The following is a 15,552-nucleotide window of genomic DNA, read 5'->3' as shown; positions in this document are numbered from 1 at the left end:
ACACACCACGCTCACTTGATTTCGATTTTGGTTGTGATCGCTCTGAAAAGACAACTCTCTCGTTTTTGCAAGTGCCAAGCATTTTTTCTCTCTTCTCCGACAGCAAGAGAGTGCTACGTCGCGGCGTTTAATGTCGGTGGTACGGGGATTCAACCGATCCGTTTTTCTCAAGAGTCTGTTCAGATTTGAAAAAAATAAATAAACTAGAAACGAAATTGAGATTTGATGGCATAATTTCAGTATAAAATTGATTAAATAAACTTGATATCGATTAAAGAACCACAACCTGAGAAAGGCACAATCTTTCCGGCATCGTAGAAAACATCGAATGTGAATTGTTTACCTTCCGTTCGATGTTCTAGGTATGCGTTTAATAAAAAAAATGCGTTTTAAAAAGTTTGTAGCTAGTATGTTGTAAAAAGGTAAAATCAATACGCCGGTTATTTGATGGAGGCTTACTGATGGGGGGAAACTGACTATCAGCATTCTTTAAACCGTCTGTTGATCATGAATTTAACGTTACTACTCTTACCTGTATAAATACGGCACAGTTCGTAACACCCTCGCCAACCAACAAACGTAAATAAAGGAAACAATATACTGCATTGTTTGCAGAGAATTGCGTAAAATGGTAAAAACTCGAAGCAAACACCACATTTGCACGCTGACTCGGTTTCCCGATATCTCGGTTTTCGTCACCAGAAATAATATCTTATCGAGCGGGCGATATGACAAAAGTTGCGATCCGAACCGGAACTGGAGCATAATTTGCGTGCCCGAAGGTTGCGGCGCGGTGTCGCCATCGTACCGATTTTAGCAATCTGCAACCTCCGATAGGGCACACATCATTATGCAATCACCCGCCCGCAGATGAACCACCATTCGTCAAAGGCCCCGCTTTACGGCACGGCACGTTTTTCATCCGGTCATGGTTGCGCCGGTTCACTACACGCTTTGCACTTCTAATGTCAAGAACGAAAATTTCCAATCCCGGGCGACAAGTTTTTGAACGTGACCGTCGGATGCGCCGCGCGAGAAGGTCACCCGGTGAGGTCGTTGGAAGGATGTAGTGGCTCTTCGGAGTCTCGAGAGGAACGGCATCTCAACGACCGGCGACGAGCTTCCAGGTTGGGAATTGCGTTGCAGCGAAACCTCGTTACGGATTTTTTAAACTGATGCGACAATTCAACATAACAGGATGTGGGGGAGTACGCGTGATTAGTGTCGCCTGCCGACAACAATCGGTCCGTCGGTGGACGCGCTTCGGTCGATGCCGTTTTGGGCATGGCAATGGCCAATCAATTATCGTCACGAAAGGTCACATTCACACTGCGCCCGTATTAGCCGCGGCGGGAATATCCAAATTCGTGTTGTTTTGAAACTCAAACATCCCCAGGGACACCGGAAGGTAATGGGGGTGGGGCCGACCGGAATAGTTCGTCAAAAAAGACCGCCCGAAAATGATCTCCGTTCGGTTCCTATCAACCACCCACCACGATCACGCACATTTTTCACGCGATCTGCGCGAAAGCTCGGTCGCGGCGCGGTTTGAAAGCCTTGAGCATGATCGATGGCGGCGGTTGCCCCGGTTCTTACCCACCCCCCGCGTACTCTCCGTATCTGTATTTCTCTCTCTCTTTCTTCCTCTCTCGGCCGTGGGGTCGGGTTCCGTATTGTTCCGGATCTCGGATTCGTCGGAAGCTTTCTCGCGATCGCGCCGCCATTCTGTCTCATTTCTCTCGGGTCTCTCCGATCGTAGTTCGCCAGGTGGTAACCCTCTCGTTGGTATAAAAGTTTTCGAAATCCGCCGAGCGGCAGTTAGTAGTGTAACCGACCGCGAACCAAGTGAACCTCACGTGCGTGTCCTCTCCGATTCCATCTTCTAACGCGAGAGCCTCCTGTGTGCTACTGCTGTGACAGCCGTGACGAAACAGGAAGTGGCCGCGTTTGGTAGAAAAACCTAAAACCAAAGAAAGCATGTGGAACATCGCTACCGGTCTGGCGCTGGTTGGCGCTCTCGTTGGCCTATGTCACGGTACGGTGTGGAACCTTCGTGTGGAGCATTGCATACGTTTCAGTGGGGCCCGCTGGGGGCCATTTCTTTCTTGGGGAGGGTGTCATTCTTCGCTCTATCGATCGACTCGTAACCGGTTTTTGCGTCGCATATCGAAGCATAAAGAGGGGAACGGAACCCCCAGTCTCCATCGACTCGGGCGAGCTGGAGTGTTGTGTCATTGACGCGTACCGTCGTTGGTCGCATCGCGATGGCCTCCAAAAGGCACAATCACACTTTGTGTGCTTATGCTCGTGAACCACCGCCTACGCAAGATCGTTATCTGGCTGTCTGATGACGTTTGGCACAGTAAAACCGGGTGCTGATTCATGTTTTAATCCATCTGACTGATAACGATCACCGATGATAGCATTTTTAACGACTTCCTAGCAACTTCCGCCTTGGCACGTGACATTAATGCACTTGCTTCCGTTTCCGGCAGGAGCGTGCGATGAACCGTGTCGGACACCGCCCAAACACTACAGCGAGCTCGGCTGCAAGCCGATCGTGGAAGAAGGTCAGTGCTGCCCGAAAAGGTAAGTCTTCCGCCACCGTACGCCGACAACGATGCTGCTCGCTGACACACACACTCATTCCCCGCGACCAAGGTACGAGTGCCCGGAGCTGACTGATCGCGATGGCAACAAGTGCTACCTCAACGGCACCGTGTACGAGGCCGGCGCCCGGCTGTCGAAGGAGGACCAGGAAGTCAACTCGTGTTCACCGGCATGCTTCTGCTCTAAGTAAGTGCCACGGGTTGGGCGATCTGCTTCCGGTTTGTGCTAACTCCCAAATCCCCGATCCGCAGTGTGACCGAGCCGGCCTCGTTCAAGTGTGCCCATATTGACTGTGGGGAGTTTTTTGCGCGCCCGAAGGAGGAGTGCGTCCACCAGTACGCGCGCCACGGATGCTGCGCCGAGAATACGGTGTGCGGGGCCGAGCTGGCGAAGCTGGAGCGGTGCTACCTGGACGGTGAGCAGTACTACGAGGGCCAGCGGATGTACCCGAAGAACGACACGTGCCGCACGTGCTTTTGCAAGGCAGGCTTCGACAATGGGACGGCGATCGCCGACAATCCGCACTGCCACGAGGTCCACTGTGGCATCGAGCTGCACGCTGGCGATCGCCTGGCGATGGGCTGCATACCGATCTACTTCGGCAACGATCGCTGCTGTCCGATCTTGTGGAAGTGCCGTAAGTGCCCCCCAGTGGCTTACATCATCTCGCATCGATCGACCGATCGATCAACCGGTTGATTGATGGATTGAGTGATCGGCCGACATTTTGAATGTATTCCACGCTTCTCTCACTTTCTTCTCTCACCGCTTCGCAGCGAGCGACAGTGACACGGTCATCGCGGACGGGCGTTCCGAACCGGAGGCTAACCCGGAGCCGGGCATGCAGTGCCGGTTTGGCAAACTGACGCTCAACAAGGGCGACGGTGTGTCCAGTGACGATAAGTGCGTGGAGTGCAAGTGCACCATTCCTCCGTTGGCGCACTGTATACAACGAGAGGATTGCTAGAAGGAGGCAAGGCTTACCTCGCGTTGTAGTCCAGGCGCCCATTCGGGAAACGTGTTTTAGTTTTAGGATGTAAGAGTTGCAGATTTGCGAAATAAATCAAACAAACAACGTAACTCGTTGCATGCTGTGTCACTTTTTGCCGAATTTCACCGAAGAAAGACCGTACCTAATTCACCGAGCGCCGAAACCAACCCGGTAATGATCGTCACTAGCGCAAATATTTGATCAACAGGCGTTGGAAATAAATGGAGTAGTCCCCCGAGGGTGGGGTTTCCCCAAACACTCAACACAACCTGAACTGAACTGAACTGATAATGGAGAGAGTGTTTCTACAGTAGCGGACAAAAGCATCTCCCTCGGAATTTTCACGAGCGAACTTATGCCAACGATCGTTTGGAGCGAGAGCAGTGGCTTTAGTTGGGACTACACCTCACTCTGGAAACAACTGATTGTGATCCTCGGCTTCTCGGGATGAGATCATCGGGTCATCGTCGGGAGGAATCAGGTTTTCAGTTCCAGTCCGAATGCGATGCACCTAATCAGTCGTTCGACACTGAACCTTCTGAAAGGTTGGCTGGATCACGATCGTCTAACAATGCGCTGGTTGCCTCTTGTGGCGTTCTGCTGTGGCTTGTGGGGTAACTATATACGCAAATGAGGTGTTTTTCTAGAGATCTTTCTAATGATCTTCGCCCAATATGTCCAGCCGCAGGAGCCCTCGGTTGTGATGTTCCGCTGGCCCACTACAAAACGATGGGCTGCACACCGGTCGGCAACACGAGCACAACCGGCTGCCCGGAACGTTACGAGTGTCCCTCGTTGAGCGCACACGATAATGCAAAGTGTTACTTCAACGGCAAAACGTACAGCATCAGCGAGTCGGTGCCGGACGAAGAGGTGGCCCAGTTTTGTTCCGTCCTATGCTACTGCCGTGGGTGAGTAGGAAAAAAACAAATCGCTGGGAATTAGTGGCGCAACTCATGCGAATCCGCTGTTTGCTTGCAGCGCCACCCCGTTTGCCAAGTTCCGCTGCGTTCACGTCGATTGTCCGGAATTTTTCCACCGATTCGATCACGAAAATTGTCTGCGGCAGTACAAGAAGAAGAAGTGCTGCGCGGCGGGCTCCGTGTGCGGCGCCGAGCGCGACAAGCTGGCCACGTGCGAGCTGGAGAATGAGATCTACCGGGAGGGTCAGCGCATTCACTTCAAGGACAACAAGTGCCGCAGTTGCCTTTGCACGAAGGGCTTCAACGCGAGCGCCATCGACAGCGATCCGAGCTGTTACGACACGATCTGTGGCTTCGAGCTGTTCGAGGAGAAGCACGTGTATGGTGGCGGCGCGCCGGTGTACAAGGCCGATCGCTGCTGCCCGTGGGAATGGCGTCTGCGTACGTTAATTAATCGGAAGGCACCGTACCTGAGAATAATCGTCTGTTTTTCCGACTATTTTAGCTCAAGAGACGGACAAAATCGTGAAGGGCAGTAAGCCGACCGCAGATTCACAGGGGCAGTGTAAGTACGGGAAGCTAACACTCAACGTTGGCGACTCCTTGGACATCTCGCAGCTTACTGGGGAAGGTCAGAAAATGGCTTGCACGTGTGCGATTCCACCCTTAGTGCATTGTGTGCTAAAGTGAAGCGGGATAATCGAAAAGGGTCAAAATGACAACAATAAACTCTTTGCATTACATTTATTATAACACGCTGCACATAACGGTTATTAGGTTACGTGATATTGGTAGATCAACAATATCTCTTCCTGATGAACGGCGAAAATCGTGGTTCCTCTGTGTATCCATTCGTAGAAGATGCTTTGGGTTTGATAGAGCTAATGATCTTTTCGAAAAATGGACAAGAAACGTTTTCAATAAACTAATATTCGTGTCACATGTTCAAATTCTGTTCCATTCAGGAAGCATACACTTTTCCTATTCAATTTCACAGCTAAATGTAGCTAAATGCATCACGTTGGCTTCAAAATGCAGTGCACCATCGGAGGAATGGAACACCGGCATTCGTAGGTACCGTGGGAGGTCACATCGGGCACCAGGGACTCTCCGGCGTGCAAGGTTAAATTACCGTACCTACATCTATAGATCGAACCTGATCGTAGTTCATTGTCGTCGTTATCGTTTGCCTGCAAACGGTCTTCCGGTTTGGCTGCAAACCAGGTTGATCAGGATGTTAACGCATGTCCCATCGCTAGCTTCACACTACTTACGCATTCGCCACTCCCAAGGACAGCATCCTCGGCCGTAGTACACCGGTGCGGCACCACTCAGCAGCACCGACGGCGACGTCAGCTCAAACGGGCAATCGTTCGTGTAGCATTTCGTCTGCGAAAGTGGATCCTGCGTTTCGTTGAAGTTGGCCGAACAAATACAGGTGAGGCACGGATCGTGTGCCAAGCCCATCCGTTCGCCTTCATAGTACCGGGTGCCGTCCAGCGTGCACCGGGCAAGGTGAAACTTTTTTTCACCGCAAACCTGCCGCGACGAACAGCACTCGTTCGCGCGGTACTGCCGTACACACCCGGCGCGGTTCAGTGCCAGTGGTGCCAGGAACTCCGGGCAATCGATGTGACCACAGTGAAACTCTGCCATACCCCGGGCATTCCTGTGGAGTGATGCAAGAGATCCACAGCGGTTAGTTGTCGTTCGAACGCCGGCCCTTTGCTCGGTACCAACTTCTGACATGTGCAGAGAGCCGAACAGGTTGGCTTGATCTTCTCGTCCGGTACGTGATCGTTCAATTGGTAGCTTTTGCCGTACAGATAACACTTATCACTGGTGCGCTGCGCCAGCTCCGAGCAATCGAACCTATGCGTGGTGGAAAAGGCTTTGGTGACTCAATTTTAAGGGGCTTTCGCTTCGCACTACTAACCAACGAGGGCATCCTTGGGCCGTTTGGTGCACACTGGCCACACATCCGATCGTTGTGTAGTGTTTCGTGGGCTCGGGACATTCGCCGAAGATTGTGGGGACTACGAAGGACGATAAGTCAGTGGAAGCTCCAAAGGAGCAAAGTACGGAACGAAGTTCTTACCCCCGCCGATAGCGGCGATAGATAGTAGAAGCACTCGGTGCAGCATTCTAACAAGTGATCGGACACCTTTCGAGGTCGTCGTTGGTGTTGGTCGCGATTATGATTCGTCTGCGCACTCGCTTCACACCATCTGCTGAAGCCACTCTTCCGTCAGAGGCAAACCGCACGAAGAAACTGAAATACTACAACCTCGTTTTGATTGGAACGGCGCCCGGTTTGTTTGGGTGCTATCGGTCTGGCACGAGATCTTGGCCCCAGATAAGCGATCGTCGGAGCGATTTCGTGATTTCACGTGACGCTGTTTCGCTGATTAACGATTATTTGCCAACGTTGGTAAAGACAATCGAAACGACAGTAGAGATCGGTAGTACAAAGTTTCGTATGTATATTAAAATTAAATTGTCACAGTCACACTACCAAATACTGCAACTTAGCGCATTACGGAAACGGAACACATTTACATAGTATAGGTGTAAAAACGCCTATTAAGAGCCGGTAGTGGCTTCGGATTATAGTACAATAGTTTTGGTGACGACATTCACCGGTGGCACGTTCAACTTTCAGCTGATCCTGACGCGTGTCGTAAGAGATTTGGGGTCATTCGTGTTGCCTTAAGAGCACATGCATCGTCGGTGCTTCGTGTACAGTCCAATCGGTAACTTTCTATTCCTGAACCTTTAGCTGCTGGATGCGACTAGAAACGAATTCCATTTCGTGCGATGGCTGCGAGCCTTCGAGCGAATTGTCCACCCGGACGTCCTCGAGCGAGCGGTACTTCTTTAGCATCACGACCGGGTACCTACTGCGAGCTACGCTCAGCAGTGCCGCGCTGTTCATGGGAATGTCCATGGTGGAGGTGGTGGGTGGTTCTCCGGTTTCCATCAACGTTGAGTTGGGCAAACTGGGCGGCCCAGCGTCCGTTGCCGTTTCGGGGCCAGCCGATAGCGGTAGATCCGAGTTTTCACTTTTCGTGCGCGTCCGGTGGGGCACGTAGTACGGTTGCATTCTCATTTGTTGCGTGTATAAGCACAGCTTTCGACGATAACGGGTTACCTGCGGTGGACAGAAGAGAATGAGGCTACACTCCATCCACGCCATCCAGCATTTAGCAGTAACGAACCTGAAACGCATTGCACACTGGGTACTGCTGCACAGGCCGGTTGTAATGGTTATTGTTTGTTATTATCTCGTCCTGTTCACTGTCCGTTTCCGTCTCCGTCGTTGGCTTCGTTGGGCGCATCAGATTGGGATCGATCCGAACGGAGGAATCTGAAACCGAATTTTCCACATTCGACTGCGTCGAAAAGGATGAGCGCCGGGTCATGGACTGCTGTGGTGTGGAAGCCCTTACCTGCATCTTGTGTGGTGATAGCCTCTTATCGGTAGGTGGTTTCTTATCTAATGCAGTACAGCCTCGATAGCTTTGGCGGCGCAATTTGGCATCCAATCAATTAATGCATACGTTCTGGAATGGGATCAACCACAATGAACCGGGCAAAATCTGCACAACTATTCCGGGTATTCCGTCGTAACATATAAAGAGGATAATAATAGCTCAATTACCAGGGCAGGGTGTTTAGACGCCAAAGGAAACGTAAAAAAAAAAAAAAGGCTATCGGGTGGTCTTGTGTTGGCTAGCTTGACTTGCCGGAGCAAAGTTAGCAATTCCGTGACCGCGCCATTTGGCACTGACCGCTACCACTCGCACCGACACTTACTGAAGGGAAAATGAAACGCAAATGATTCGATTTCGGAGGGCACAGGGCAAGGGAAATCGGAAGCGGAAATCTATATTTCCAATGTTATGTTTGGACGTTTACCTAACAAACTCAGCTGCGATATAAATGTAAATAAAGAGCAGGTGTCATAAATTGTGACGTCACTCGGAGCACGTTCACAGAGCACCAGGCAAAGCACGCAAGAAGGTCCCGTGCAAGAAATTCTTTTGACAACTGACTCGACCGAACTTGCTTGGACTTTCGCTTTACATTTACCAATTTTAATTAGATGACCTTTATTTTCATAACCCCCTCCATTCGAACTTATAATAATAATTATTATTATTTCTCCATTAGGCACGCGTTTCGCCAAGTAAGCCTTAAGTGGGGTTCATATTGTTTGGCCATACAAAGAATTCCATCCCGTACGCGAGTCCCGTTCGAGATTGCATGCGGCGCGAAAGTTGCACACAATTGTATTGATCGGTCTATCATTTGAATTCGCTTTGAATTAAAAGAGCAGACCGTGATTCAAATTCTCGGGACTGAGAAAGACAAAAATTTTTGCCATTTTCCTTGTTTCAAGACCTATGGGCAAGGGCAAGAAACGATCCATTGGCGAATAACGTACGTAATTGACAAAATGCGCCTTTGCTAACCGCTCGCGCCATTGTGTGTTACATTCAATTTCACGCGCGCACTTCGCGAATTGTACCAATCTAAACCGAAGTCATCCAAATATGTACGAGCAGAGGGGTGAAAAACATAAGGACTCTTTCCCCCGTGAAGGGAATTCACCATGGCATCACTGCGAAAAAATTGGCCTAATATTGGCCCGCGGAACGACGAAACGAGGCCCCCGCCCAACAAACAGAGAAATCACATTTCCATAAATTATCATTACGCATGGTGCAAAGTGGCCCCCGTTTGGGTTTCGGCCGCGCTGCACCACGCGCGCGCGAACGGTTGAGGAGTCATGGGGATAGTAAATTTCGTCTTGGTCGTTGAATTTTTTGATCGCCACCAAAATGGAGGAGCCGCAGGGCCGGCTCCTCCCCAGACACATATGCGTGTGGCCCGCAAGAAGTGTATTTTATTCTCGCGTAGCATAAAACAAACGCCCCGTGCCCGGGCGAAGGGAATCCCGCAGTTTACGAGGTGTAAAACGCGCGCCCGGCACGGGACGCGGAACGCATGCGAATGGATTTTGCGGGGGGCTAAATTTTGCATCGACTGAGTGCTGATCCGGGTTTGGGTTTTGGGTTTTTTCGGTTTGTTTTGGTTGGAGAAAGGAATTGAAGTCCTGACGGCGCTGACGGTGCGTTATCCTGCGGAAGGTGAAGCGAGCGAGAGCGAGAGCCAATAAATAATTTAATACAAGCAGCTTGTTATGGGATTGCCACATGAACCTTCATTACACACAAACTCCTGGAAGGTCCTTGCGAGGGAAGGATATTGCTGCTACTGCTGCTGAAGGATGTTGGAGTTCGCTACCCTCCGCACCGAGGATAAGACTTTTGGGCTCCCGCTCCGGACATCGAGTGCGTCGCCGGCAACCGGGCTTTATCCTTCCCTCGAGTGGGCAGCGGTAATAACCGTTACCTAATGATACTGACGAGGGCGATAATGTGGCTTAGGATCTCGCTGCATCGCCCACATTCGTTTTTTCTTTCGCTTGCCTGAAGGGGACGAGTTTTGTGTTGATGGTGGGTGAGTGAAATTGACCACACAGCACCGTGTTCCGGCCACCGTCGCCGCCGTGATTCTGCTTGACCTTTCCGGCGGCGGCGGCGGCGGCGCCACCAACCCGTAACGGGAGCCGGGCGCGAGACAACACACAACAATAAAATCTATATTTTCGTTGCCATGCGTTAGGTTGGCGGATTATGCTTTGTTTTGGATTGCCCTGGGTGGGGATGCCTGGGTTTGGTTTAGCCCCACACCCGAAATCCACCGGCCGGAGATTGCGAGGGAGGCTCCGTTTGGGAGAAATGGTCTCTAATCCTTACTTATGCCGTCGGACGCATTGAATCACATCACGCAAGCGCACGCATGTGTGCGTCCGTGAGTCTTTCATGTGGTTAGGACGGACCAGGGCCGTTGTAATACCCGTGGCTCATCGTGAAGGGCTGTTTTCCCATTTGCGAACCCAGATTGAACTGCATAAAGTTTCAAACCAAACCGTACCAAGTCGTTGACTTTTGGTCCTTGCAACGCTTGGGGATGGGTAACCGAAATTATGGTAGCACCGGCCAACCAGGGATTCCGGGGGGAGACCGTGTATTCTGAGCTGGCTAATGAAACGCAAGGAATATTGGGGATTCTGGACCTTCAGGTCGAAGGCCAGAAGGGATAGAATCATTTTCTCGTATGATTTTTAAGACAGTTTTATGACCACAACACAAATTGGGAAAATTGGTGGCCGATTGGCCGGTATCTTGTTATCTCATAATGTCCTCAAACAACTTTCGTTTCCGTAATGGAGCATTTGAAGAGCCAAACTGTGGTCAGTCGGTCGGTAAAGGAGTCTAGCCGTGGGGCAGTCTTGCGTTGAGTAATCTATCACACCCTGATTAGGAAGCACTTCCCCAAGACGTCTCCGCCGGAAATGTCGGAGATAAAAGTAAAAAAAAGTGTTCTATTAGGGTTCCGTTCAATGTGCTGGAAGACGAACGGCCCACGCAGACTTACTGCAGATACAATCCGGTTGGCAAACTGGGGCGCGAAGGGAACCCATTTGAGAGTTTCCAAATCCTACCGTTGATATATCGTTAGGCAAACTGTGCAGTAATTATAACCCACAGAAAAGGGGATCCTTTGCCTGAGATGCTGCACTACCGGCCTGTGATTGGCCAGCCCTAAGCCGGGCCGTATAATTTATTAATTACCGAGTGTCGGGTGAACGAACCGAGACGGGCTACCGACATAATGTGTCACTAGAATGGAAGCTGCCGCCAGAGTTCCTCAAGACTTGCGCCCTAAAGTTAGGGAGGCTCCCTCTGGGGTCATTTTGGGCTGGGGCGAAAGACAGGATACAAATTTTCCCGCATTGAGTAAAACACAGTTTAATATAACACAAACTCAATCGGGGCTGATTTGTGAACTCGCATTGTTACGATGAAATCAGGTCTGGGTCTTATGGTATGATAATTTTGCTCCGGGTTTGCGGCCGCAAAGTTTGGAACATATTCTCGCAAAGCAAACACCTGTCCCCGCCTTTTGGGATCCACCCCTTGCCCGGGTACAGTTGGGCGAGATCGGATATGACCGGGGCGGGCGCACTAATCATGTTCCGCCACATTTTAAAGCCAACAGCAAGAGGATACTTTTCGACAAAATTCGACGAAAGTTTAGCCTTTCTTCTAGGTCCCAACTGTCGGTCGGTCTCCCGTAGGCAGTCTCCACCGGGTTGGCTGGAACACTGATCCCGGTGGTGTACCGCACTCTGGCGCTCTAACCATCTAATCACGCCCGTGGCAGCTTGTCGTAGAACCGAGGCGCTCCAAGAAGCATATGTTTTTTGGGCAAACAAGTCATCGTTGCGCCGTGCCGTTGTAGTTTTAAATGTGGTCCTGCTGCTGCTGCTGTCGGTTGTCGGAAAGTTAGTTCGCCGAAAAGTTGAGCTTCAGTGTGCTAGCTTTTTCGTCGAAAGGCGTAGGTATTACCGCCGTGGTGCCGTAATAAGATCTGGGCCGCTCTTGTGGCTTCCAAGAGCTGCCACAATTCTGTAACGAAAGCAAACATCCTCAAGATGTGCATAATTAATATGGCAAAAGAGTAGAGAGCTTTTTCTGAAAATATTTTTGGCTGCTCTTTGGATGTAGTAATTATAAAAACACCATTGTTTCAAAGTTGAACATTTTCTGGAAAAAGTAAACTGTTTGTCTCTCTCCGGCGATCGGGCGTAGATTAATTACGTCAAATATAGAAACTTTCCACGTGCTGCTCGTGCGGCGATATCGTTTATTCAGTTCCATCAATGCACGTCCGTTTCCGATTGAATTCCGATTGGCGCCAGTCGGATGTCCGCAGTGGCCATAAAGTGAGATTTTCCGACAAACTTTTCCCGATCATCGGCGTTGCGGCGAGACGCGGACAAACTTTGCTGGAGCCATCCGTTCGGACGCTGGCTTTTGCAACAGCCAATCGCGCCAATCGTTTTTGGCATGCCATTTAATTAATTACTCACGTGATGGTTTCCGAGCCGAGGAACTGACAAAAAAGATGATAAATCGAACCGATATGGCAGCAGAAAGTGAATAAAAAGGGTCTTATCGTTATGTCAAAACTAGATGACACGATTCAATAAAATGGGAATACGCTAGCCCCTCCGAGGTTCCTCTGAAAGCATTGTGACGAGATGAAACTCGACCCTGATGGTTGCAGCAACGGCATCGATCGATCGCCCCTCCCGTTTTGGAACGAAATGTCTGAACCGAAGGGACACGGATAACGCTATTATTTTATCGATTCGTCGAAGCCACTTCTGAGTTTCACCCTCTTACGGTTTCTTCGCAAAAGTGTGAAGAAAGTGTACTCGAGAGAAGCCGCCCTTTCTCGGGCGCGAAATCACAAAAAAGCCATCAACTCAAAACCGCCAAGATGTGGGAACTCCCTTCTAGAGTACCTTCTTAACTCCATCCCCCGAGAGTGTGGCACCCGCGTGTCCCTGTGTGTCTGTGGAGACGGCGCGTGCACTCATTTAGATACTTACACCGTGGCCCTGGCGGCCAGGCCGAACCGTCGAAATGCTGCGACTTGACACAGCAAGGAAGAGCGACAGATCAAAGACGTCGCCCAGATGGACCACACACTGGCGCACTTTTTAATTTCTTTTGTCGCGCACCGGGGCGGCCAGAAATAGGGTGTCGGGTTTGTTGAGCTCGGGAGACGCAGAGCTTGGGAGGTGATCCGGAGTCTTCACCATGCTCGGAGTGCTCGGAGGATGGCGGCTAAATTTAGCTTCCGATACGCCGGTGTACCGTGACGCGTGACGATTCCCGGCCCACGGCGCTTAAGGTAGCCCGTCCACCCCGCCCCGTCGCAAGAGTTCCAGGAGTTAGTCCCGAGTGTCGTCCCCGTCCGGCGTAACGCGTACGTCTTCTAATTACCAGGGAAGTCGAACTTTGACCTCGACTTTGACGCGCCAGAATGATTTGTTTCGCAGCTAATTACCTATGCCACACTAGGGCCCGTGGCGCCCTCTGGGGGATGTGGCCACAAAGTTAAGTGAGGTATCAGCCGTGGCCCAGGCCGCGGAGTATGTCAACCCGATGGCGGTGCGAGTCTTCCGCGAGTCGTGGCCGAGACGGAACCGAGGCTGACATCTCGGCCGGCGGCTCGGCTGAGGAGTGAAATTATGCGCAGCACTTTGTATAAATAGCGCAGAAAATATGTTTGCCACCGTGCGCTTTGATGTTGCATCTGCAGCCAGTTCCAACATTTCACGCTCCAACTAATTGGTCCCCATTGCTGCTGTTGCTCCTGCTGCTGCTGTTCATCATAAGAACCGAAGAACCCCGCCGGGGAAGAACCGAAAGTCGCCGTGTCCCACCCTGACGACCAGGATGGACCATGCGAAATGGGCCGGTGTAGATCACTCAACACCACGGCCGCACCCGTTGATAATTGGTCCCGGGAGTGTTTGGGAGGACTATTTTTAAAACGGCCTGCAGTGCGGGGCGCCCTCTCGAGAACGCGGAACGGAAGCGGCCGCATCTCGAGCGTGGAACGAACGGCGACAATAAATTTCTGGAAAATATTTTGGCCAATCCGTGGTGTGGAATTTGTGCACTGGTCGCGGCCTGACACATGTAGCAGCATGATGGGCCGCCGGCGAAAGGAACAGGCAAAACAGTGCAGCAAGCCGTGTGTGGTCTGCTGGTCTGCGATTTGTTTTTTTTTTTGCGGTTCCATGTCGCCGACAAAGTTAAAATGAACGACTCAAGAAATATGGCCCCTTTCGGAGTCAATTAGGTTAGGCATGTTTTGCGCCGGTGTCTAAACGCATTACTCGCATTACCGGTTGAGATCTGGGCGTGATTCCCCTTTTCAAAGGGTTTGTTTTTTGCCGGACGGAGTGTAATGGAGATGTTCGGCTTGGGACAAGTTCGGGAATTCATGCGGGCACATTGCGGCGTCCTAGATAGTCTTTTAGCAATTTGTGCAAAAGCAGTTAAATTATGAAAGAGGAACATTACGGTTTTGTTATGGCAATTCGCTAGACTTAGGCAAAACTTCGAAGATTAGTGAGCTCAGATGTCCAACGTCCACCAAAGTACCGACTCGGGTTTGGTATGAACTAACCAACCGATGGGTATTGTCCCAAAACCGATAGAAAGTTAACATCGATAGGAGTCACTTCTTTCCGAAACTATGAACCGATGTCCTGTGTAGAAGACACAGGAACAGTTAAAACGAACCCACACGAACAGTTAAAACGGTAGTGGTCCTTCCCTTCAGCAAGAGAGCACCAACTGGTTCCCGACCACAAACTTGGACCGTTACGCGAAATCCACTTAACACTTGGCCGAGAACCCACCCAGACCAGTCGCTAAAAGGCGACAGTAAAAGGCTCCCGGGAGCACAGAAATCGAAGCCATCGCTAGCACCCTGATTTACTGCAATTACCGTTCCGTGCCCATTAATCGGAAGACACTCTCGCTCCGAGAGGATCCACTAACTTTCCCGGACCGGACCGGAACTAGCGCGCGGCGTGGCGTAAATTTGCTCACAGTTTCAACATCGTCCCGCCGTGTGTCCCGTTGTTTCGCGCAGTTCGCGCAACACCACAAATACGCCGATACGCCCGGGGTCCCATCTGCAGCGCTGCATCAATTTCCCTTCGAAATGGGCAAAGTTTGTCCTTCGGCTCGCGTCCCATTACGACGACGCCGTCGCTGCTTTGTCGCTTCATCGCTTGCCGCCCAGCCAGCGGGTGACATCTTTTCCGGCTCCGGCGAGGGAGGAATTTGAAAAATGATGCAAAAAAAAAACACAACACCACTTCGAGTTACTCAACCCAGCGCCGGCCGACTGGACTCTCTGGGTCTGGGAGTTTATTTGGCTCGCGCAAGTAAAACATCACGTAACGGGCCGGCTGGGCCGGTCGGGACACAAACGGTTGTGGTTTTTGCGGTGGTAAAACGATAAAACTAACCACGAGCCGCGCCGCTTCGGTGACCCCCCTTGGTGCAGTGTCTGGCCGGAGCC

General features: G+C 51.1%; 4 protein-coding genes across 5 annotated transcripts; 2 read left to right on the top strand and 2 right to left on the bottom strand.

Annotated features, from left to right (window-relative positions):
• Positions 1–1,915: 1,915 nt before the first annotated feature.
• On the top strand, positions 1,916–3,690 carry LOC128267618 (uncharacterized). The gene is made up of 5 exons (XM_053004502.1): positions 1,916–2,035; positions 2,496–2,589; positions 2,662–2,796; positions 2,862–3,247; positions 3,387–3,690. The coding sequence occupies exons 1-5, from the start codon at positions 1,978–1,980 to the stop codon at positions 3,575–3,577; spliced, it is 864 nt and encodes a 287-aa protein (XP_052860462.1). The 5' UTR covers positions 1,916–1,977; the 3' UTR covers positions 3,578–3,690.
• Positions 3,691–4,291: 601 nt separating this feature from the next.
• LOC128267960 (uncharacterized) lies at positions 4,292–5,329 on the top strand. The gene is made up of 3 exons (XM_053004928.1): positions 4,292–4,512; positions 4,583–4,965; positions 5,030–5,329. Exons 1-3 carry the CDS (start codon positions 4,331–4,333, stop codon positions 5,212–5,214), a joined length of 750 nt encoding a protein of 249 aa, XP_052860888.1. The 5' UTR covers positions 4,292–4,330; the 3' UTR covers positions 5,215–5,329.
• A 169-nt stretch (positions 5,330–5,498) lies between these two features.
• On the bottom strand, positions 5,499–6,668 carry LOC128276448 (uncharacterized). Its single transcript, XM_053014912.1, has 5 exons — positions 6,623–6,668; positions 6,461–6,560; positions 6,265–6,396; positions 5,799–6,193; positions 5,499–5,737 (listed from the first exon to the last, which is right to left on the bottom strand). Exons 1-5 carry the CDS (start codon positions 6,666–6,668, stop codon positions 5,541–5,543), a joined length of 870 nt encoding a protein of 289 aa, XP_052870872.1. The 3' UTR covers positions 5,499–5,540.
• A 315-nt stretch (positions 6,669–6,983) lies between these two features.
• On the bottom strand, positions 6,984–8,427 carry LOC128267850 (uncharacterized). Of its 2 annotated transcripts, none has more exons than XM_053004798.1 (4): positions 8,341–8,427; positions 7,974–8,087; positions 7,743–7,916; positions 6,984–7,675 (listed from the first exon to the last, which is right to left on the bottom strand). In XM_053004798.1, exons 2-4 carry the CDS (start codon positions 7,977–7,979, stop codon positions 7,286–7,288), a joined length of 570 nt encoding a protein of 189 aa, XP_052860758.1. In that variant the 5' UTR covers positions 7,980–8,087; positions 8,341–8,427; the 3' UTR covers positions 6,984–7,285. The 2 variants fall into 2 exon arrangements, with proteins under 2 accessions (XP_052860758.1, XP_052860757.1); XM_053004797.1 differs by lacking the exon at positions 8,341–8,427 and adding an exon at positions 8,186–8,230.
• Positions 8,428–15,552: the final 7,125 nt, after the last annotated feature.

This window comes from Anopheles cruzii, chromosome 2, assembly GCF_943734635.1.
Source record: "Anopheles cruzii chromosome 2, idAnoCruzAS_RS32_06, whole genome shotgun sequence".
Taxonomy (NCBI): domain Eukaryota; kingdom Metazoa; phylum Arthropoda; class Insecta; order Diptera; family Culicidae; genus Anopheles; species Anopheles cruzii.
Note: the sequence above shows the minus strand (reverse complement) of the source record. Positions and strands in the feature narration are given on the sequence as shown.